The sequence below is a fragment of the Arvicanthis niloticus genome, chromosome 11 (genome assembly GCF_011762505.2).
Source record: "Arvicanthis niloticus isolate mArvNil1 chromosome 11, mArvNil1.pat.X, whole genome shotgun sequence".
Taxonomy (NCBI): Eukaryota; Metazoa; Chordata; class Mammalia; order Rodentia; family Muridae; genus Arvicanthis; species Arvicanthis niloticus.
The window spans coordinates 48,063,566-48,085,713 of NC_047668.1; the positions used below are offsets into that span (position 1 = coordinate 48,063,566).

Sequence of the window (22,148 nt, forward strand, 5' to 3'; positions counted from 1 at the left end):
ATCAATGGATAGATCCTTGGATGCCAGCATAGGCCTATGGGAATACAGCCACATGAGGCAAAGCTTGCTTGGTTGAGAGTTTTTATTTGCACTTTCTTTAAATTATTCAGAGAGAGAGAGAGAGAGAGAGAGAGAGAGAGAGAGAGAGAGAGAGAGAGAGAGAGAGAGATTATATTTGTGTTTGTTTTGATATAAACTTACCCCCCCCCCCCCAGTCCTTGAACAAACATCTTCTGAGAGGCCAAATCTTTTAAGTTCAGACTTCGTTTTAGAGCACCTGACCTCAGTTTAAACTCAGGTAAACTAACAGGCTGGTACCTAGCATTAGTTTCCAAGTTGCCCCCCAATAAAACCCGAGCCTATCTCTAGTCTCTAGGCTAACCCCCAACAAGACCAGCATCCCAGGTTATTTCCCTAACAAACCTATACCCCAAGGTTACAAGCCCACCCTTTGCCTAAAAATCACCAATGTAGAGGGGAACAGACATTAGGTTTATGATATGGCTCCCAGCTCCAGCCAATTAGGTTAAAGACCACAGTAGTTTTCCAATTGGATGCTTGCACACTTACCCCCTCCCCAGTTACTGATTACTATAAAGCCTTGTCCCGATAGATATTCAAGGCTCTTTCACCACCAAAAACTGTCCTGCGTGACAGCGGTTCGTTGTGGGGGCAGGGCGTGTGAATTACATCAGATTGGCTCCTGTCTGTTTTTTGGGGGATCATTAACATTTCTCTGGCACTCCACTTCATGTTTGTCAGGGCCTCTACATTAGTACCTGAAATCATCTTTCATGTACTGTGACATACAGCAATGTGCAAATAAAGAGGAATTGAATTTGGCTGGCTTTTGAAATCTATTGATCTCAAATTGTAGCAGTGGAATTAATTCTATTAGACCAGTAACCCCTATAAATTTGCCTCTGAAATGGATTAAAGTATATTCACTTAGAAGTTTACAAGCATATCCTCAACGGGATGGCTAGCAGAGTAACTCTTTTATAAAGCAGCCCTGTGGGAATTGAGTAAAGCCATAACTCTAGTGTCCAGTTTATCAGTTTAAAATTCAGTGTCCAGGTGTTTCATGGCCTGTGACAGATGTGATGCTCCAGATGCTCCATTGCCATCATGTTTGATGAGTCCTTAGTCCTATCCATGAGTTCAAGTGGAGTGATGGTACCATATTGGGAAGAGACCGGCTCCTCTACAAAAATTCCACGGAGCTTGAAGCCTGGTGTCTAATCAGTAAAAAGTGCCCAAAACACTGAGTGTGTGATAGAACATCTTGGTTTTGTTTCCACCTTAGAGTGACAACTTGGCTGGTGCTTTCCTCTGTAGGTGAACTTGACTTTACAGCATCTGCCTTGACTTGGACAACCAGAGGACTGAATTCTTCTCTTCTTTGAGTCACTAAATGCCGGTGTGTACTCCACACTCCAGCCAGGGAAGACAGGAGGAGCTTCTTGGATGACAATGGACGTTCCACTGTGCAGAATGAGGGCAGGCTGTGTGACATCGCCACCACGAGGGTAAGAGCTGTTTTTCTGTGTCAATTTCTCTGGTGGTCATTGTTATCAGAGGAAGAGGAAAATATTTTACAATAGAGCGATAAAGAGGAAAACCACAGATGGCAATTTCGGGGGAAGTTTTTCTGATTGTAAAATCTGATGGGCAGTTGAAACAAAAAGAGTATAGATCTGGTAGGGTTAGATTAGAGTCACATCACATCACAAGCCAGCTTTAGTACGTTCTGGGGTAGGACTGGAGATATAGCTCAAGGTGCTTGCCTATCACGAAGCCCTGGGTTTTATCCGAAGCTCAGCATAAAAATCAGGCATGGTAGCACACTCCCAGCCTTTGAGAGCAGAGGCGAGAAGAATAAAAGTTCTGTTATCTCTGGGTGCTTAGTGAGGCCAGTCTAGTCTATATGAGGCTGTATCTCAGTGTCTTAAACCACATTTTTTTTGTGTGTGTGGTATACATTCTTTCCCAGATTTCATTTTTCTCTCTTCCCTTCCCTTCCCTTCCCTTCCCTTCCCTTCCCTTCCCTTCCCTTCCCTTCCCTTCCCTTCCCTTCCCTTCCCTTCCCTTCCCTCCCCTCCCCTCCCCTCCCCTCCCCTCCCCTCCCCTCCCCTCCCCTCCCCTCCCCTCCCCTCCCCTCCCCTCCCCTCCCCTCCCCTCCCTCACCCCCTCCCCTCCCCTCCTCTCCTCTCCTCCCCCCTCCCCTCCCCCTCCCCCTCCTTTCCTCCTCCCCCCTCCCCTCCCCCTCCCCCTCCTTTCCTCCTCCCCCCTCCCCTCCCCCTCCCCCTCCTTTCCTCCTCCCCCCTCCCCCCCTCCCCCTCCCCCCCTCCCCCTCCCCCCTCTCCGTCCCTTCCCTTCCCTTTTCAACATTTACCGTTCAGACTTAAAGAAGCAACACTGTTGCTCTTTCAGTAAGAGTCCTTTTGTGTCTAGCTTAATACAAATGCAACCAAACTAGAACTGTCAGAAGACTGGCTCAGGTCACGGTATAGCCAGAAGCACATTTCAGTGGAGTCATATAATGTTTAAAGTCCAGTGGGTCATCCCAGATATCCTTCATACAAATCAGTTTCATTTTTCCTCAAACATTGTTAAGTCTATTCTTTAATCTCCCAAAGCATTGAGGTGCTTGGTAGTCTCTCCCTGTTGGATTGGGGAGAATACATTACAGTCCCCAGCTGTCCGTTTATTTCCTTGACTTTACTGTTTGACCATTGGAGTCACTGAATCCTGCCATGCCTGATCTATATCTTTCTGCTGACATATATATATATATATATATATATATATATATATATATATAATATTTTAATGATGTATATGATTTTTTTTAACAAATGGCAATAGCTTTTGTTAATTCAAAACCAGGGTCTTTTACCAGACAAGGACCAGTCATTATCAAAAGAGGCTATAGCTGTAGAGAAGATGGATGAATCCTGTGGACAAGCTAGACATTTGACTTTTGTGCAGTGTAAGGATCAAGTACAGGAGTACCACCGTGTGCCAAATGTCAGTATAAAGTGGACAGGAAGGGCTGTTGGAGGAGATGAGCAGAGCAGGAAAGTTCAGGAGGAGGGAGCTACAAGCTTGATCCAGTATACCAAATTCTCCAAAACTCCTTTCCCTGAGTACCAGAACTTCTGTTACAGACATCTGTATGAGCACCCCTCCATGCAGCATGACTCAGGTGGAAAAGTGATTGTCCCTGATATGCAGAATCTAGGCGATAATTTATGTATATACATAAGAAAATGCACATGTGTGTACACAAGGTAACATGAAGAAAAGAGCAAGAAAGGCTAAATATTAGGGGATGAGGTAATGGGCACAATTATGAAAGGGTATATTGCCGGGCGGTGGTGGCGCACGCCTTTAATCCCAGCACTTGGGAGGCAGAGGCAGGCGGATTTCTGAGTTCAAGGCCAGCCTGGTCTACAAAGTGAGTTCTAGGACAGCCAGGGCTACACAGAGAAACCTTGTCTCAAAAAACAAGCAAACCAAAACAATGAAAGGGTATATTAACTTACCTGTTTTTCTAGTTCTGACTCTGTTATAGAGTTTTTGGTTTGGGGAGTGAATAAGAGCATAAAATATATTTGACACTGGAAGGGTAAAATTTAATATGAAGATCCACAGCTTCTGTTTTCAAACCTGTTCTAATTGTATGGAAGTTTTATTGAGTTACATAGATTTTGGGTCTGGTTAATCTTGGTGTGTGATTTATTAATTTATTTAGAAATTGTTTTTAAAATACAACTTGTAAAATTAAAAAAACCCAACTATACAAAAAAAAAAAAAAACCAAAAAAAAACCATGGCTCATGTGGACAAGAGATGAACTGTGTACACAGGATTAGAAGCTCCTCTTGGGGTCAAGCCTACATCTTCCTCATTGAGAACACATCGTCTATGATACTCAGCCTTTTTATAAATGGGACGGCTTCCTGGCTATTTGGCTTACTAACCTTGAACACACACTGCTTGAGATAAACTGTATAACAGTCCAGAAATCCCTGGGGTTCCAGACAGGAGCAGCCAGCCACACTGTGACTGGAACAAACACTCAAATCCAGAAGGCTTTATGAAGTAACCTATGCTCAGTGTGTTGGCTTTGGGTCTGTCCTTGAGAACTCACAAATTCACAAAGCAGGAACTAGAACAACTCTGATATACATAATTGTACTAGTCAGAGGAGAAAGAATAAAGATGGAAACAGGGCCAGAGAGGGAAAGGGTAATTATTATATTACTCTTTCAATAACAGTTTAATGTTTCCAAGGTTTTTGTTTTTCACTTGTTATTTGATCTTCAAGGTGGGGTACCAACTTATTCTACCTTTGAAGAGTCTCCTGACTCAAGGTCCTGTATCTGAGAAGAGACAATGTCAGTTTTTCTGAGACCTTGCCTTTCCTCTTGCTGGTTGCCTTCGTAGTTCAGCTTGAATTAGGGGATTTTGTGAGCTACTTTGCTCATGGATGCAATAAAATATCCGACAAAAGCAATGCAAAGAAGGACATACTTAGTCTGGCCCATGGCTTGAGGTATGGTCTATCATGGTGAGGGTAGGATGGTGGCAGCGGTGTGAGGTGTCTGCTCACCGTGTGCCAGCTGTCAGGAAGCACAGTGAGGTCAATCCTGGGGCTTATCTGTCTATATTCTTTTTATGCAGTCCTGACCTCTAGTCCATGGAATGGTACCACCCACATTTTGAGGTGTGTGTTCCCAATGAAGCGGACCCAGAAACTTCTCCATGAATATACTCAGAGGCTTGTCTCTTTAGTGATTCAAAAGCCTGTCAGATTGACAGTCAGTAGTAACCAGCATAGGGTCACAGTGGGATCTCTTTGTTTAGTTAAATGAAGGAGACCATTTTTTTTCTGTTACACTTTTCAATTGCTCACTGGTGTCCAGGTGCCGTGACAATTTTATTGCATAAAAGGTTGAAATATAGCATTTAAAAAAAAACTTACTACAGTGGGTTGCCTCAAAAATGTGTTCAGTAAATTTTCTCAAAGGGTCTTGCTATGTGACCTTGCAGTATTTCTGCCTTAGTCTCCCGAGTGCTAGGACTGCAGGTGTGACCCCTTATGTTTGGTTTCTTAAGTCATTATTGGTGGAGATTTTAACATATACAAATGTAGAATGATGCATTAAATTCCCATGTAGCCAGTTCCTATATCTGACAGTGACTAGCATATGACCAATTTGTATAGGCAATGTTATTGTCTTCCACATCTGGTTTTATAAATCAATCCCAAATGCTATATAATATTATCTATAAATATTTTAGTGTATATTCCAAATTAGAATATTATTAAGAATTGAAAAATTAATAGTCTTATAATATCATACATTTAATTGTTATTTGATGTTCCTTCATATGTGTGTGTGTGTGTAATGCGGATATAATACTTATGCAAGTAATGAAATGATATGCATTTGATTTGTTAGAATCCAGATCCACATAAAACCTATAGCCTGCTTCTGTTTTCTGTGTCTCTTAATGATCTATGTCATTTTTTCTGTATGTTTTCCTGTAGTTTCAATTCTGCTTCTAACATCCCTTTTGATGTCATTGAACATGTTCTTCTGAAATCTTTTATTTTATTTTTATTCGTTAGATTTAGTCCAGCCCCAGTCAATTTAGGTCTGTAGGATGTTGCCTTGTGTCTCTCTTTTGTTACATTGGGCATTACTAAGGAGACAGATGATATAACTCTGATCTATGTGCTAGGAAATTCCCCATTGTTATCTGGCAGCCACTGATAACCATTGTCCAGGTCTTTAAAAGTTTTTTAATTGAGATAGATTTACATCACTTTGCCCCCTCCCTTTCCTCCCATTAGTCCCCCCCCCATCTCTCCTCTGTTTCCCTTGCCACTCTCAAGTTTATAGCCTCTTTTCTTTGATCATTGTTACATAACACACACATGTACATGTGTATGTATGTATGTGTATGTATGTGTGTCTGTGTGTGTCTGTGTATGTATATGTATATAAGCACACACACACATAGTCTTCTGGATCTGTTTTTATTCTTGGTGTGCATATTAGTTTCAAGACTGACCACTCTTATTGGTAACCAACAAAGGGAGCATTCCTGGGGGAGGATAATCCTTCTCCCAGCAGTCACTAGTTGCCTGTAGCTCTTTGTCTAGGGGAAGGATCCCATAAAACTTTCCCCTTTCCATGTTAGCATGTCCATTGATTTTACCATTGTTCCAGTCTTGTTTATGGAGCCATTTCAAGGAGGGACTCCGACAGCAGCCCTCCCAGTATTCTGGCTCTTACAATCTTTTTACCCATCCTTCCACAGTATTCTCAGTCATACACACAGGAGTGTAATGTTTTGGGGCTGGACTGCCCATGATTTGTGGTTCTTTGCATTGTATCCAGTTGTGGTTTTCTTTGGTCATCTCCATTTGCATCAACAAGGGCTGTTTTTGATGAGGGGTAGTAGCTATATTTATCTGTCATCTAAAGATAAAGGAAAGTTGTGATGGCTTCTCAGTAGAGCTGTTGATCTTGACTTTTCTATGCAGAGAGTTTTTAAGTTGCAAATTAAGTATCTTGAAAATTCACTAAGATTCTCATTCTCGTCTTGCGTCATCTGTCAGTTGGATATTTCTAGCAATTTGACTACTTGATCTATGCTATAGGTTATTGAATGAGAGGGTATAAATTTGATCATAGAATGCGCCTACAATTCTTCCCTCGTCTATGCCATGGCCTCTTCTACTGCTGACTTTGTTAATTGGGGTTTCTTCCATTCCTTCTTGGTTAATGTGGCTGAAGATTGATCAGTTTTATTGATTTTTAAAAAAAAGTCCAGTTTTTGGACTTCTATTCATATTTTCTGTTTTATTCATTTCAAGTGCAATCATCATTTTCTGACTTGAGAAGAATTAGGCCTTAGCTTTTCTTTTTTTCCTATGCTTCTGAGGGAGAGAATCTTTTTTTTTTAAAGTTATGAAAATAGCTTTCCCTCCCTCCCTCCCTCCCTTCCTTCCTTCCTTCCTTCCTTCCTTCCTTCCTTCCTTCCTTCCTTCTTCCCTCCCTCCCTCCCTCCCTCCCTCCCTCCCTCCCTCCCTCCCTCCCTCTCTCTTTCTTTCTTCCATTAATTTGTTTATTCACTTTACATCCTGATTGCAGCCCCCTCCTTCCAATCCCCTCTCTCATAGCCCCTCCCCCATCTGCTTCTCCTCTGACAAGAGGAATGTCACACAGACCCCCTCCCCCAGGTACCAACCTACCCTGGCACATTAAGTCACTGCAGGACTAGGCACATCCTTTCCTACTGAGGCCAGACAAAGAAGCCTTGTTAGGGGGACAGGATCCATAGGCAGGCAGCAGGCCCTCTCCAGGCGTTGGAGGATCCACATGAAGACTTACATATCTGCTACATATATGCAGGGGGCCTAGGTCCTGCCTGTGTATGCTCTTTGGTTGCTGGTTCAGTCTCTGGAAGCCCCCAAGGATCCAGGTTAGTTTTCTCTGTTGGTCTTTTTGTGGAGTCCCCATCTCCTCTGGGTCCTACAATCCTTCCCCTCAACTCTTCCACATGATTCCCTGAGGTTTGGCTGTGGGTGTCTGCATCTTTTTCAGTCAGCTTCTGGGTGGAGCCTCTCAGAGGACAGTTATGCTAGGCTTCTGTCTGCAAGCATAACAGAGTATTAGTAGTATCAGGGATTTGTTCTTGCTCATGGGATGAGACTCAATTTGGGGTGATCATTGGTTGGCCATTCCCTCAGACTCTGCTCTGTCTTTGTCCCTGCATGTCTTGTAGGCAGGACAGATTTTGGGTTGAAGGTTTTATGAGTGGGTTGGTGTTCTTATCTCTCCACTGGGAGTCTTGCCTGACTATAGGAGGTGGCCACTTCAGACTCCATGTTCCCCACTGCTAGGAGACTCAGATAGAGTCACCACCAGAGACTCCCTGGAGCCTCCCTCCTCCCAGTCCTCTGGCACTTCCTAGGATGATCCCCTTCCCTCCTGCTGCTGATGTTTTTTTCACTTTCCTGACTGTCTGTGAGAGATAGAGTTCTTAATTTAAGATCTTTTCTCCAGTTTGATCATAGGTATATAAATCTTTATGTTTTTTCCCTAGTCACATTTTAAAAATGATTTACTTATTTTTATTTTATATGCATTGCTGTTTTTGCCTGTGTGTGTGTGTAAGTGTCAGATCCCTTAGACTGTTATAAGACAGTTGTAAGATGCCCCATGGGTGCTGAGAATTGAACCTTGGGCCTTTTGGAATATCAGCTGGTGTTTTTTACTGCCGAGCCATCTCTTAAGTGACCCCACTTCCCAGTCACTCTTGTATATACCCTGTAAGTTGGGAGTTTTGTCTTTATTTATTGCCTTAAAAAAAATTCCCTTTGAATCACTGGTCCTTGAGAGTGTGGTTTAGCTTCCACATTAAAAAATATCCCAAAATTTTCTTTTGTTATGATGTATAATTTTATTGCATTGTGGTTGGTGTACTTTACTATGTTTTGTTTTGTTTTCTTACTGTAATTTGGATCTTGAATTCTAATTCAAGATCCTAAAGACCCTGTGTTTAGTAGAGACTGGGTCCTCAGGTATGGTACTACTGAGAGGTGATGTAATCTCTAGGAAGTGAGGCAGTAGTAGGAAGTTAGTTCACTGGGGATGTGCACTGATGAAGATATTAACTCTTCTTCTATTTACTGGCTTTGCTTTCTGGTTTCCTTGAGAATGACCCATGTAATTCCACAATGCTGTGCTCTCTGTCTCTCCATAGGCCCAAGACTACAGGGCCCAGCGATGGTGCACTGTAATGTTTGAAATGGTGAGCCAGAAGGCAAACCTTGTCTCTTTTTAAATTGATTACTTCAGGTACTTTAACACAGTGATGATAGATGGCTGGTATACTTTAAGGCTGTTTGATGACGTAGCCTTTTTTGGTCCGAACTAGAGAATGTCTGTGTCCATTAGAGAAAGTATGCTCTCGCTAGCTGGAGTGCTCTGTCTTTGTCAGATCTTCTTGGTTTATAATGATGTTTGAATCTTCTTTATTTCCCTGTGGATATTTGTATAATTGTTCCATATGTTATCGAAGGTGGGATATTGAAATTCCAATGATTTCTCCCTGGAGTTCTGCCATTATTTTTACATCATGTATTTTTTGGCTCTCTTGCTAAGTATGTTTATAGTGCGTATGCCTTTGCTTGATAGATTGACATTTTTATTACTAGAAATGTTCTTTGACTCTGGCAACAATTTTTATCTTAAATTTTATTATGTGTGACATTCAGTATAGTCACACAAACTCCTTTTCAGTTATTATTTTCAACCTTTAAAATCTCAATTTGCTTTTAAATGTAAATGATTACTATTATACCATTTAGTTATTTCCACTGCTGTGTTTTCAAATTATTGGAATATTTTTATAAAGAAAAATCTCCCTCATTAACTTGTGTGCTATTTTTCTAAAGTATAATTCACACAGGAAGGCAGGATAAGAAGTTGATTTTTCTCTTCACTTTCATGAAATAATGAGTCAGTACTTTAGTAGTCTCTGAAACTGGCCCAAGTACTGCTTTGGTTTTCAAAAAATTATTACCATTGGCATTTTGTTATCAGTAAGGAGAATGCTCTGCCAACAGAAGGACCTGAGTTTAAACCCTATACCTATTTTAAAAGGTCAGATACAGCAAGTGTGTGTTTATAATCCAGGCATTTAGGAGGTGAACATAGACAGATCCTTGGGGCTTTGGCCAACCAACCTAGCTGAATCTATGAGTTTTAGGCACAAGTGACAGACCCTGTCTCAAGGTTGTCTTCTGGCTTTTACGCTCTTGTGCACATACACAGCTGCATGTACACAACACACACACATGCGCACAGGCAGAAAATTATTGCTATGAATATAAGAATTTTATTGTATTTGGTATGTTATGATCTGTTGCAGATTTTTTTCTTTTCCTTTTGAGACACATGCTTCTTCTCTTCAGCAGGTGGATGTCTCCCTAGTTTTTTTTGAATCTTTTTTGACTTTTCCTTGTCATTGACAGCATCCTTGTTTTCTGGTATACAAGGACATTCCAGGCTCCTCTTGTGTATTTCTGGCCCAGACTGGGAATTGGCTGTTCATCCAAAGAAGCCTTGATCTTCTAAGGAGATATTATATTTACTTGTTTCAGTCTCACTAAGTTAGGGTACTTCTAGTTGGTCTCTCTACATAGGCTCTCTAAAATAGACAGAGGCAGATATATACAAGAATTTGCAGTGTATCCTTGGGATCAGTGCCTGTGGAGAAGGTAGAAAAGGAGGCTTCAGGAAAAGGAAGTGTTGAACTTTGACAGGATTTAAACACACTTGGCTGTTGCAGAGCTCTGGGGTTGGGTAGACCACCTTTGTATAAAAAGATGCTGGGTTATGACAGGCCTCTTATGAATAGTCATTGGCTGTTTCTGATCTTGGGAAAAGTAGCTATCTTTTGTCTGAAGCTGATTCCGAAGTGGTGACTGACTTATCTAAGAACTCTTGAGTATTAATGCTTCTAGCATGGATGCCAATAAGTACCTCACTTCTAAGAAGAGATATGAGTGGCCAAGTAGCATCCATCCTATGGTCATTGATTTCAGGCTTGTTTGCTTGTTTATTGTCTTTTTGTTATTATTGTTTTGGTAGACAGAGCTAAGTAATAGGAATGTCCATGAGCAAAAAATGAGTTGTATGTTTAGATTGCTATTTCCAATTCAAACTCAACATCAGTGAGTTTCATTTAATTTCTTTACTTTTTATATTCATGTTTCTTTTATTTTGAACCTTAACTCTTGGGGACATTTAAGTACATTAACGTAACTCTTTCTTTACTTGATCCTGTGTGTTCATGAAAGGTTAGGAATAAGTATATGGGGCTAGAGAGATAACTCAGTGGTTGAGAGCACTGGTGCCCATCTAGAGGACTTGGGTTCATTTCTAGCAGCCATGAAATTCCAATTCCAACGCTTCCTGTGAAGGAGAAACTTAAGTGTTCTTTGGACAGTTGTGTGAGAGGATATTTCACTAAGGCAGACATGGGAAAGAATGTTTCCCTGAAGCAGACACAGATGAATGGATGATTAGCTAAAGCGAGCATGTGAAAGGACATGTGATGAAGGATTCTTTGCTAATGACATGCATGTATTAGCTCACCTTACACGTATTGTTGAGCTCCATTTGTTGGGACTCCATAGAGAGAAACATTCCAAAAAAATTTCTAGTGGTGTGCTGGTGGCTTCTTGCACTTACTCAGTCTCAGGCCGATTGGTAGAGTCATGTCCGCTGATACAGACTCACATGGAGTTTTGTTAAGACAGACACACAAGCTGAGGCAAGACTCATGGAGGACACATGATGTTTGGAGGGAGTATAAATAGAACTCAATGGACAGTGATGAAGGCTTGACTTGGCTTGTTTGCCTAGCCAGCTTTGGTTTTAAGTCTTCACTGATCTCTACTTTGAGAGAGAGGCACGGTAAAGAACTTTTCCTGGCATTCATGGTGGTCCTGGTCTCTCCTGCTGACGCATGCCAATTTGGCTAAGGCCTGGCTGTTCCTGTTAGGTTGTGCCATCACTGCTGCTATCCAGACACCACTGAACTGGACTGCTGGTAGACTCATGAACTATGAAGTGTTTGTGAGTAGATGGAGCTGCTGCTGCTGACCTGTGAACTGAACTGAACTGCTGATTTCCTGACAACATAGATGGGATTTGCTCCAAACAACCATTTCTAGAGGAGAGGTTAAAGCATTTAAGAACCATCTTAAAAATAGGTCTTTGAAAAATTTAAGCAACACTCTTGGTGTCTGGGATCACCAGGCACACACTTGATACACAGACATACATGCAAGCAAAATACCTATACATATGAAATAATAAAATTTTTAAAAAGAGTAAGTGCATAATTGTGATTGCTAAAAATATTTTAATATTGCTATTTATTTTTGTCCTTGGCTACATACTGGTAGGATGTATAGTCAGTTCATTGAAGTAATTCATCTACATGAGATTAAGCCACCAGGTAGATTCAATAATATTTATTTTTTTAAGAAATGTCTGTTTCATTTTAATTTAATTTTGTTTTATAATTAGGCAAACATTAACATGGTTCTTGAGTTCACTTTCTGACATTGTCCCCTATAGATATTTTATGTTTTTTGTTTATATTATTATTGTTTCTTTTTATATTAAAAGCAAATACATTTATAAATATACACATGCATATATATAATATATATAATGCACAGCGGCAATTTCTCTTGATTTCTTTATTAAAATATTTATTTATTTACTTGCTTATTGTATGTGTATGTTGTGTGTGGTTAGAGGACAGCTCGAGGGAGTTATATCTCTTTTTCTACAAGGGTGTCCAGGGATCAAAAGCCAAGTTGTAAGGCTTGCTGGCAGGTGACTTTTTAGAAAAATTGCTGCACGTTCCTGACACCTTTCTTATGCTTTGCCTTTTTCCTCCCACTTAGGACAAATATTCCAAAAATCACTCTCTTTCTCTCTCTCTCTCTCTCTCTCTCTCTCTCTCTCTATATATATATATATATATATATATATATATATATATATATTCTAGTATCTATATCTATATCTATAGATCTATAGATCTATCTATCTATTGATCTATCTATCTACCCTTCTATATATAATTACACAGATACATACACATATGTAGTGTGTATGTGATATGTGTGTGTGTGGTATGTGTGTGTGTAAAAATAGATCATAATTTATTTTTGAGCTGTTTCTCTATTGATGGACATCTGGGTTGTTTCCCGTTGTTACACACAAGTGCTTTGCTTGTCTAACTTTGGGAAAATATTTCTAGAAGAGAGATTACTAAGTCTGAGCATAATAGCCTATGCCAGTCCATCAAATATTGCCAAGTTCTCCTCTCTAGGGAGTTTCCCTTCATTATGTATTCCCAACACAATGTTGATAGGCCTGTTTCCCCACAGGCTGGCCAGCACTGCACATGGAGATATTCTTCGGGATCTTTTGCCAGTGTGTGCAATAAATGTCATGTGACCTGCAGTGTGGTTTTCGCATGCACTCATGAACAAGGTTGAGCATTTTCTTCTGGCTTTGGTTCCATCTGTGGTTTTCTTTGATGAACTCTGTTCTTATCTCTTGCCCATTTCTTACATTTTCATAGCTCGCTTTCTTCTTTAACAAAAGCCACTTTACATATTAAATGCACTAAGCCTCTTCGATGTGATATATGTAGCAGTCTTTTCTATAATTCATTTTTATGTTGCTATAGTATTTTTCCCTATATAAAATTACTTTTATGCAACAAGAATTTTTGAATCAGAAAAATCTCCCCACTTACTGCTTATAAATTAGTTGACTCATATTTGTATTTAGTAGATGGGTGATTCAATATTTTATCTATATGTGCACATGTATATTGTATAATGGCAGTCATCTCTTGGTTTCTAGGACCCCTACAGATACACATTCTGAAACCCCATGTAGTGTAACTTCAGAAACCATGAAGTATAGCGATATCTACAAAATATAAGGTTCTTAATAAATTAATTTTCAGTTATTCAATAATGGTGTAATATGTGCATAAACCCCACACATGTTCTTCTGCATGTTTTAAATGGTCTTTATATGATGGGTGACACCACAGACGATGTAAGCGAGGTGTCAATAGTTGTTGCCCTATTGTTCAGAGAACAATGAGGAGAGAAAGCTGTGTACATGCTCAGTGCACACATTTTCTAAGTTTCTTAGTCTATGTTTTATTTCCTATCATACATCAAAATTCACACTTTCCTAGTTATAAGATAATCTTACTTTTTCTCATTAAGTACTGTTGTTTCTTGATTTAATTAGTATCTAAAATGTTTTATAATACGATTAGCCAGAATTAAAAAAAAATAATTAAACAAATTGTGTATTCTTAAATGACAAATTTTACCTTTCTTTTTTTTTTTTATCTTTTAGCTTTTTATTGCTTCTTTGTGAATTTCACACCATGCACTCCGTTCCCACTCATCACCATCTCCCCATATCTGGCTTCGGCCCTTGCAACCACTCTCCCGAAAGAAAACAAAAACAAAACCAACAAAATCTCACCGTGGTCACAGTGTGTCACACAGTACACCCTTCTGCCCGAACATCTTTACTTGCAAATGTTCATTGCAATGAGTCATTGGTTTGATTCTGCTACACTATCAACCTGGATCCTCACTAGGACTCCTCTCGAATATCCTGTTGGTGCTCAGGAACATCTTACAGCTTTGGCTCTCCCAGACTGGCCCTTTCATGTACTCCAGCAGTTTATAGATAGGGTAGATTGGGGGGGGGGGGGAGGGGCAACTCAAAGCCCTGGATCTGGGTCTAGGTGGTAGCTGAGTTGGTTAGGTTGCCAGCTTTCCTGCACCCAAGCCACTAGGGCCAGCTCTCCCACTTTGCCCAGGTGAGCGGCAGATCAGCTCTCCTTCATGCTGTAACTGGAGAGGGGCAGGACCAGCACTCCTGTTCTCACACTTTTGGGGGTCAGCACTCCCACACTACCTAGGCAAGGGATGGGGCCTGCTCTCCTACCTGCCACAGGTAGCAAGGGTCAGGTATGTGGGGCATTTCTCCTGTGCCCATATCACTGCATGGCCAAAGAGGGGCAGGCCTGTGATGCCTTAATATGGTGTGGGTCTGTTGTCTATAGTGCTGTAACCTGTAAGGGGTAGAGCCAACCCTGTGCAGCTCTCAGACATCAACATGGCCCCAGGTGGCAGCCCAGACCAGGGATGTCTATGGCCTTTGCTGGTAACATGGGCCACAGACATTGGCACAGACTCCTTCTCTGCTGTAGAGCTATGGACTCAGACATTGTACTTGGTGGCAGTGTGGGTTGGAGCATCACATGGTCTCAGGTAGCAGCATAAGCTCTCATATCGGGCTTTTTCTCATTACCCCTCAGTCTCCAGGCCTGCCTCTCTTCATTGTGCACATACTGCTCCACTTCTCTTTCTCTCCCTCTCTCCACCACCTACTTGCTCATCTTAGTGGCACCTGGGCCTCTGGGTGTCTTCTGCCCTGTTCGTGCTGTGTGCAGAGAGTGAGGGTCCTAAAATTTACGTTATTTGAAAGGCCTTTAATTTTAGCAGTTAGGGGATGGAGGTAGGTGGATCTCAATGAATTCAAGGTTAGCTTGCTCTACACAGCAAGTTGAGGCCAGGGAGTCCTTGTCTCAAAAACCAATCCAAACCCAACCCAACCCAACCCAACCCAACCCAACCCAACCCAACCCAACCAAACACTGAAGCTGCTTGCTTGCTTCCTTTCTTTTTTCTTTTCTCCCTCCATCCCATTCTTTCTCCCTTCCTTTCTTCTTTCTTTTGTATGTATTTGTATATGTGTGTGGATATTTGTGCATGCATGTTCATGTGTGTGGTACATGCATGTAGCTGCATGTGCACTTATGTGTGCATGGATCCCAGGGTTAATGACAAGTATCTTTCTCTATGGATCTTTACCTGTATATATTGAATCAAGATCTCTTGCTGAACGCTGAGCTCACTGTTTCAGATAGTCTGTTTACTTCGCTTGTTCTTGGGAATGCCCCGTGTCCACTTTCCATGCAGTTGGGTTTACGGATGGGCTGCCATACCTACCTGGCTTTTGCATGTGTGCTTAGACCTGAACTCAACTATTCATGCTTTTGAGGCAGGTGCTTTACTTGTTGAATCATCTTCTTAGTCTTGAAATCCAGCCTCTTGATGACATGGTCATGGTTAAGAAAACAGATGAGTCTCGTGTGGCATTAAATACAAATCCAACATGATTAAACATATTTCTTGACATTTACTGTGCCAGTGTACAGTGTTCAAGTTGATATATGTAAATTGATTTTTATATGTATATAATTTACATTGATCTTAAAGTTCAGACATATTTCATTGTGCCCATTATTGCAGTACATGCATTTTTTCTAAATTAAAAAAGGCTTATTTATTTATTTATTGTAAGTATGTGTGTGGGCACAAACTTGCCATCATTTGTGTATGAAAGTCAGAAAGCCACTTTTCAGGAGTCTAGTCTCTCTACCATGTAGGTCCTAAGGTTTTAAAAAAGAACAGTGTCACTCTTGGCAGTAAGTACTGTTACCCACCAAGCCATCTTATTGGCCTTTTTTTTCTGAATATTATTGATTTGTAATTGGTAGAATCCTATGGTCTGGAACACATGGACATGGAGAGCTAAGTGTATATAAATGTGTATGTGTATAAACACGAACCATATCATGTGGTGCAGAAGTATACTTTTGATTCCCTAAATGTTTCCTGAAAAGGGCAAATGAATGGATTTTAATAAATTCTAGTCTGAATGCAGCATCCTTGGAAGTGATGATGTACCGTAGCTTGCTATCATGACTGTGTGAACTAAGTATTGAAGCGTGGATAGTACCAAGCTCCCAGTTTAGGCTTTGCCTCCATTCCTTCAGTCAGATTCTTAGTTTCCACATCTGTCAATCTCCAGAATGAAAACCAAACCATATAAGAATGTTTCACAATTGAAAAAAAAAAGACTGTCTGCACCAAGGGACTCTTACTTCAATTTGTAAAGGTAGATACATCACCTTCCCTGCCCCAGCTGTGCTGCTGTGGACCAGATGAAATCAAGGAAGCCAGTTCTGACTCTGCACATCCCAACTTACCTTTTGAGCTGTAGTGTTGGATCTGATCCAGCAATGCTTTCTTTTGTCTCTGTTTTGAAAACCTCTCAATGGGTTCTTTGATTTTATGATGTGTGTTACTTTTATGATAAGACTCTGTGGAGCAAATGGATGGACTTCATAATGGCCTCTCCTTCGAATTCAGAGGACAAAGCAGAAGGACACGGTGGGAATGTGGATATCACGGATGATCACATTCTTTAGAGAGGTCACCATGGAGAGATTGGGGAGGTGGATTACACGCCCTAATTATGAGACCTTTATATGCTTGCAATGTCATGAAACGTTAGGTCATTTTGGGATTCCAGGATATCCAATATGAAAAACAATCCACCAGAAGATAGCTTCCATTAAAGTTTTAGTGTGAGCTTAGCTGAACTAGCTCCCAGGAACATTTTCCTACTCTGTGTGCCATTAGCCTGCTCTGGCCATCAGAGACCTGACATTACATAAATATTTGGACCAAGGCAGCAGCTCTGACTTAGGCCTTTCAAAGAAGAACCCTAATTAAAAGCAGAAAGCAGAGGGAGGCAAATTGAATTTTTGGAAGAGGTCAGGAAATCTATTGAAGATACATTAGCCATGCTCTGGTCTCTGGCTTCATGAAGCATCGTGTCTTAGAGGCAAGCACTCAAGGATTCTTTATGACTGTAGATTTTCTTCTGGAGTGGATGGCAGGGCCTGTCTTTTAAGGTTGTGACCTGTCACGTAGCCCTCTATTTCAGATCTGGAATCCTTTTCTCTTGCTGATGGCTTTGCTGGCCACAGCATAAGGGAAGAACAATTCCTTCTTGCTCTTGTATCTTTTAATGGTGTTATTCTTTACAAGCATGATCAGAATTAGAAGGCATATTCTCCTTTACCTTGTCTGTACATATCTCTTTTCTCTTGAATGAAGTACCAAGTCCTGTCAATTTTACCTTGTAAACTCTTGAACTTGACACTTTCTCTTCATCAGCGTCTCCACTACATGTATTTCGAGTCCCTGTTTTACTCTGGTGCTATGCACCCCCTTTTCCTGTCATCTTTCCCCATAGAGGTCTTTTATTGTTCCCTTAGTGGAACTGATATTTTATTATTGTTTTTGAGTTTTAAAAAAAAATCACTGATTTTACTCATGTTTCCGGAGGCTAAGGAGTCTGGGAGCATGGTGAGGGCTTTTTACCATCAGTGTTATGCTGAAGCATAGAGGGCTGAGTCTGAATGGGTCTATGTCATGCTCACAAATACATGTGAGAAGACCCTTTACTTGTAGGCATGTCAAGCCTGCAGTCTGCTGGCTGCATGCAGCTCAAGATAGCTATAAATGGGTCTAAAACCAACACTGAAATAGAGTTTTCTTTTTTGTAACTCAGTTACGTGATCCTTAGGCATGAACTTTGTAGATTACAACATTCTGTTGAAATGTCATACCTTTAGGGGAGCCCAGTTCATGATAGTCTTGCCAAAAGAATAAAATCCAGTTCCTTCAGACTTACTTACCAGCCCCTTCACAGAGCTCCTGCTGTTCACCTCTGATACCCTCTCCTGAGAGCTCCCTTTCCCACTCTTGTTTGGTCAGCTATACGGCTCTTGTTGAGATCATTGGCTCGGTTCCTAATATTCGCATACAGCAGCTCACAATGTCTGAGATTCCAGGTTTGGGGATCCATAGATCCCCTCTTCTTGTTTCCAAAGGCATTTGTACACGTGTAACACACATACATATAAAATTAAAAACAAATCTTTACTTCCCCAAGCCCCATGTTTTCTGAGGGTTGGATCTTAATGTATCCTGGTTAGTGTCAGAAATAAAAGCAGGCTATGAGCACAACCAGTGTAGACTACTGGTGTAACCATGTGTCTCAATGGTGCTGTGTAAGAGACTGGGATGGGGGCAGGACGAGAGAAGAGACTTTGAGTGTCAGGATGTAGAGTATGTTTAACTTGAAAAGGTCTTCCCCATCCAGTTTTCTTTCCATGTGGATAATCCTGAAATCCCATCCCGGAAAGTGTAATGAGAGCTGTAAGATATAAGGTGCTTAATTACGTACGGGGAGATAATTATATCCTCTTGAGTTCCAGTGTCCAAATATAAATACTGGGCTCTTCTGAAAGAGCACAATGCTGGAGCATCAAGTGAAACCCACAGTCACCTTAAGAGCTGATCTCAGTCTCTATGAATCAAATGTGGAGGAGAGGAAAGCACTTTCTCTCCAGGTACATGGCTGAGTTTGGGATGGACATGAGTGGGCTACAGGCCCAACAATGGCTGACTTGTTGAGAGCATCATGGTTGAGAGGAGATGTGTTTAAATTCTGTGACTTAGCAATCAGAAGTGCATTTCTTTTTAGTGTATGTGTATTTATGTGTATCTGGGGAGAACAGAAGATGATATTTGAGTGCTTTTATAGAGAAATGGGAATTAGAGTTCATGAAATTATATTGTCCATTTTCTTGTTTTCTTATATCAGATTTTTAAGCTCACTTTTTGACCCCTAACCACCACCTCCCGCCCCACACACAAACATGCACCCTTGAATGTGTTTTGTTTTGCTTTGCTTCTTGTCATTGCATTTTCTGTCCTGCCTGCCATGCAGTCAGGCCATGATCCTTGAAAGGGCAGATTAAAAATAAGCCTGATGAGGCAGGATAGGGCACAGGCTAATATTGTCTTGTGCTTCTTCCAGGTTCAGCATTATCTTCTGTGTCTCCCTTCTGGGCCAGCACTCTGCCTTCTCAATCCATCATGGTGTTTGGTGAGTTTTTCCATCGCCCTGGACAAGATGAGGAACTTGTCAACTTGAACGTGGGGGGCTTTAAGCAGTCTGTGGATCAGAGTACACTCCTGCGGTTTCCTCACACGCGACTGGGGAAGTTACTTACCTGCCATTCTGAGGAGGCCATTCTGGAGCTGTGTGATGACTACAGCGTGGCGGATAAGGAGTACTATTTTGATCGGAACCCCTCCCTGTTCAGATACGTCTTGAACTTTTATTACACAGGGAAGCTGCACGTCATGGAGGAACTGTGTGTCTTCTCCTTCTGCCAGGAGATCGAGTACTGGGGCATCAACGAGCTCTTCATTGACTCCTGCTGTAGCAGTCGGTACCAGGAGCGCAAGGAGGAGAGCCATGAGAAGGACTGGGACCAGAAAAGCAACGATGTGAGCACAGACTCCTCCTTTGAAGAATCATCTCTGTTTGAGAAAGAGCTGGAGAAGTTTGACGAGCTGAGATTTGGTCAGCTCCGAAAGAAGATCTGGATTCGAATGGAAAACCCAGCTTATTGCCTGTCGGCCAAGCTCATCGCCATATCCTCCTTGAGCGTGGTGCTGGCTTCCATCGTGGCCATGTGTGTGCACAGCATGTCAGAATTCCAGAACGAGGACGGAGAAGTGGATGACCCTGTGCTGGAAGGTGTGGAGATTGCCTGTATTGCATGGTTCACTGGTGAGCTGGCCGTCCGGCTCGTTGCTGCTCCATCCCAAAAGAAGTTCTGGAAAAACCCTCTGAACATCATTGACTTTGTCTCCATCATTCCCTTCTATGCTACATTGGCTGTGGACACCAAGGAAGAAGAGAGTGAGGACATTGAGAACATGGGCAAGGTGGTCCAAATCCTTCGGCTCATGAGGATTTTCCGAATTCTGAAGCTCGCACGGCACTCTGTAGGGCTCCGATCTCTTGGGGCCACACTGAGGCACAGTTACCACGAAGTGGGGCTATTGCTTCTCTTCCTTTCTGTGGGCATCTCCATCTTCTCCGTGCTTATCTACTCTGTGGAGAAAGATGAACTCGCATCCAGTCTCACCAGCATCCCCATTTGCTGGTGGTGGGCCACTATCAGTATGACCACAGTGGGCTATGGAGACACCCACCCAGTCACCTTAGCTGGGAAAATCATAGCAAGCACATGTATTATCTGTGGCATCTTAGTGGTAGCCCTCCCCATCACCATCATCTTCAACAAGTTTTCCAAGTACTACCAGAAGCAGAAGGACATGGATGTGGACCAGTGCAGCGAGGACCCACCGGAGAAGTGCCATGAGCTACCTTACTTTAACATTAGGGACGTTTATGCACAGCAAGTACATGCCTTCATCACCAGTCTGTCTTCCATTGGCATCGTGGTCAGTGATCCTGACTCCACAGATGCTTCGAGTGTCGAAGACAATGAGGATGCTTACAACACTGCATCCCTGGAGAACTGTACTGCAAAATGAGCAGGGGCATTTGCACAGATAGCTCGTGCCCCTTCCTGACATTAGGTTAACACAGCTTTATAAACCTCAGTGGGTTTGTTCAAATAAATCATTTAATTCTCAGGGTGTACCTTTTAGCCATAGTTGGACATTCATTGCTGAATTCTGAAATGATAGAATTATCTTTATTTTTCTCAGTGAGATCAATTAAAATGCCTTGTTCTGAAATTTATTTTTTACAAGAGAGAGTTGTAATACGGTTTTTTGGGGGAAAAAAAGTAAATGATATTGGGAAGGATTTATTGCTCCAGCTTATGCATCATTCTGTATTTGCCATTCACTCACATTGAGCTAATTATAAATTACTGATGATAGAGCAGAGGCCCAGCTGACTGAAGGCGACATGCATGTAAGATCTACAACATGAGACAATGCATGTAAATCCATGTTCATGTTTCAGACATGGGAATTAGGAGCCCAATAAACTTCTAATTCGGTATGGAGAATGCCTTGTTTCTATGTTCTTATGTCAAGGAAGTACATTATGCTCACAAGTGGCTTGAAAGGACTTGCTTCCGTCAAAATATCAGGAATTTTTTTCATGACAACATAGGTGATGGTTCAGTTGGTAATGTGCTCTCAAGGTGACCTGAGTTTAATCCTCAGAAACTACAGTTAAAAAAAAAAGAGTCAGGCATGGTATTGCTTGTTTATAACTTCAGTGTTGAGCGCTTTTGCTGGCCAGCCCAGCCTACTTGGTGAATCTCAGATCAGTGAAAGACCTTGTCTCAAAAAGATAGATGATATTGAAGAATGATACCCCAGTAATCTATCCTCTGACATCTACATACATATGCACATATGCACTCCTGTACACACACACACACACATGCGCGTGCACACACACGTACACATGCATGTACATGAGTTTTTCTCTTTGTTCTGAATATGTCCACTGATATGATAGTTTTTTGTTCCATATGCTATGGTTGGCAGGTAGAAGAACATATCAGTAATTGAACTATTCTGTCTCATGTAAAATAATTAAAATAATCAAATATGTAGATGTTTGAGACATACGAACAAATGGTATACCTTATCTAGGTGGATTTGCAGTGCACTTTGAATTTCATAATTTGTACTTCCAGGATAAAACTTGAAAATTACATACACCTGGGTAAAGCCCGCCCACCCACTCATAAAGAAAGCGCTACTTGCTGAGTGGAAGAGAGGAAGAC

At 41.4% G+C, this 22,148-nt stretch overlaps 1 protein-coding gene across 4 annotated transcripts in view; it reads left to right on the forward strand.

The window, feature by feature from the left end:
* Kcns3 (potassium voltage-gated channel modifier subfamily S member 3) overlaps positions 1–21,416 on the forward strand; it is a 51,041-nt gene extending 29,625 nt beyond the window's left edge. For all 4 annotated transcript variants that reach the window (XM_076942122.1, XM_034514220.2, XM_076942121.1 and 1 more), the window contains 2 exons: positions 1,339–1,529; positions 19,397–21,416. In XM_076942122.1, the coding sequence (XP_076798237.1) occupies positions 19,456–20,931 (1,476 nt within the window). In that variant the 5' untranslated portion in view covers positions 1,339–1,529; positions 19,397–19,455 and the 3' untranslated portion in view covers positions 20,932–21,416. The remainder of the gene's footprint in view (positions 1–1,338; positions 1,530–19,396) is intronic.
* The last annotated feature ends 732 nt before the right edge of the window (positions 21,417–22,148 follow it).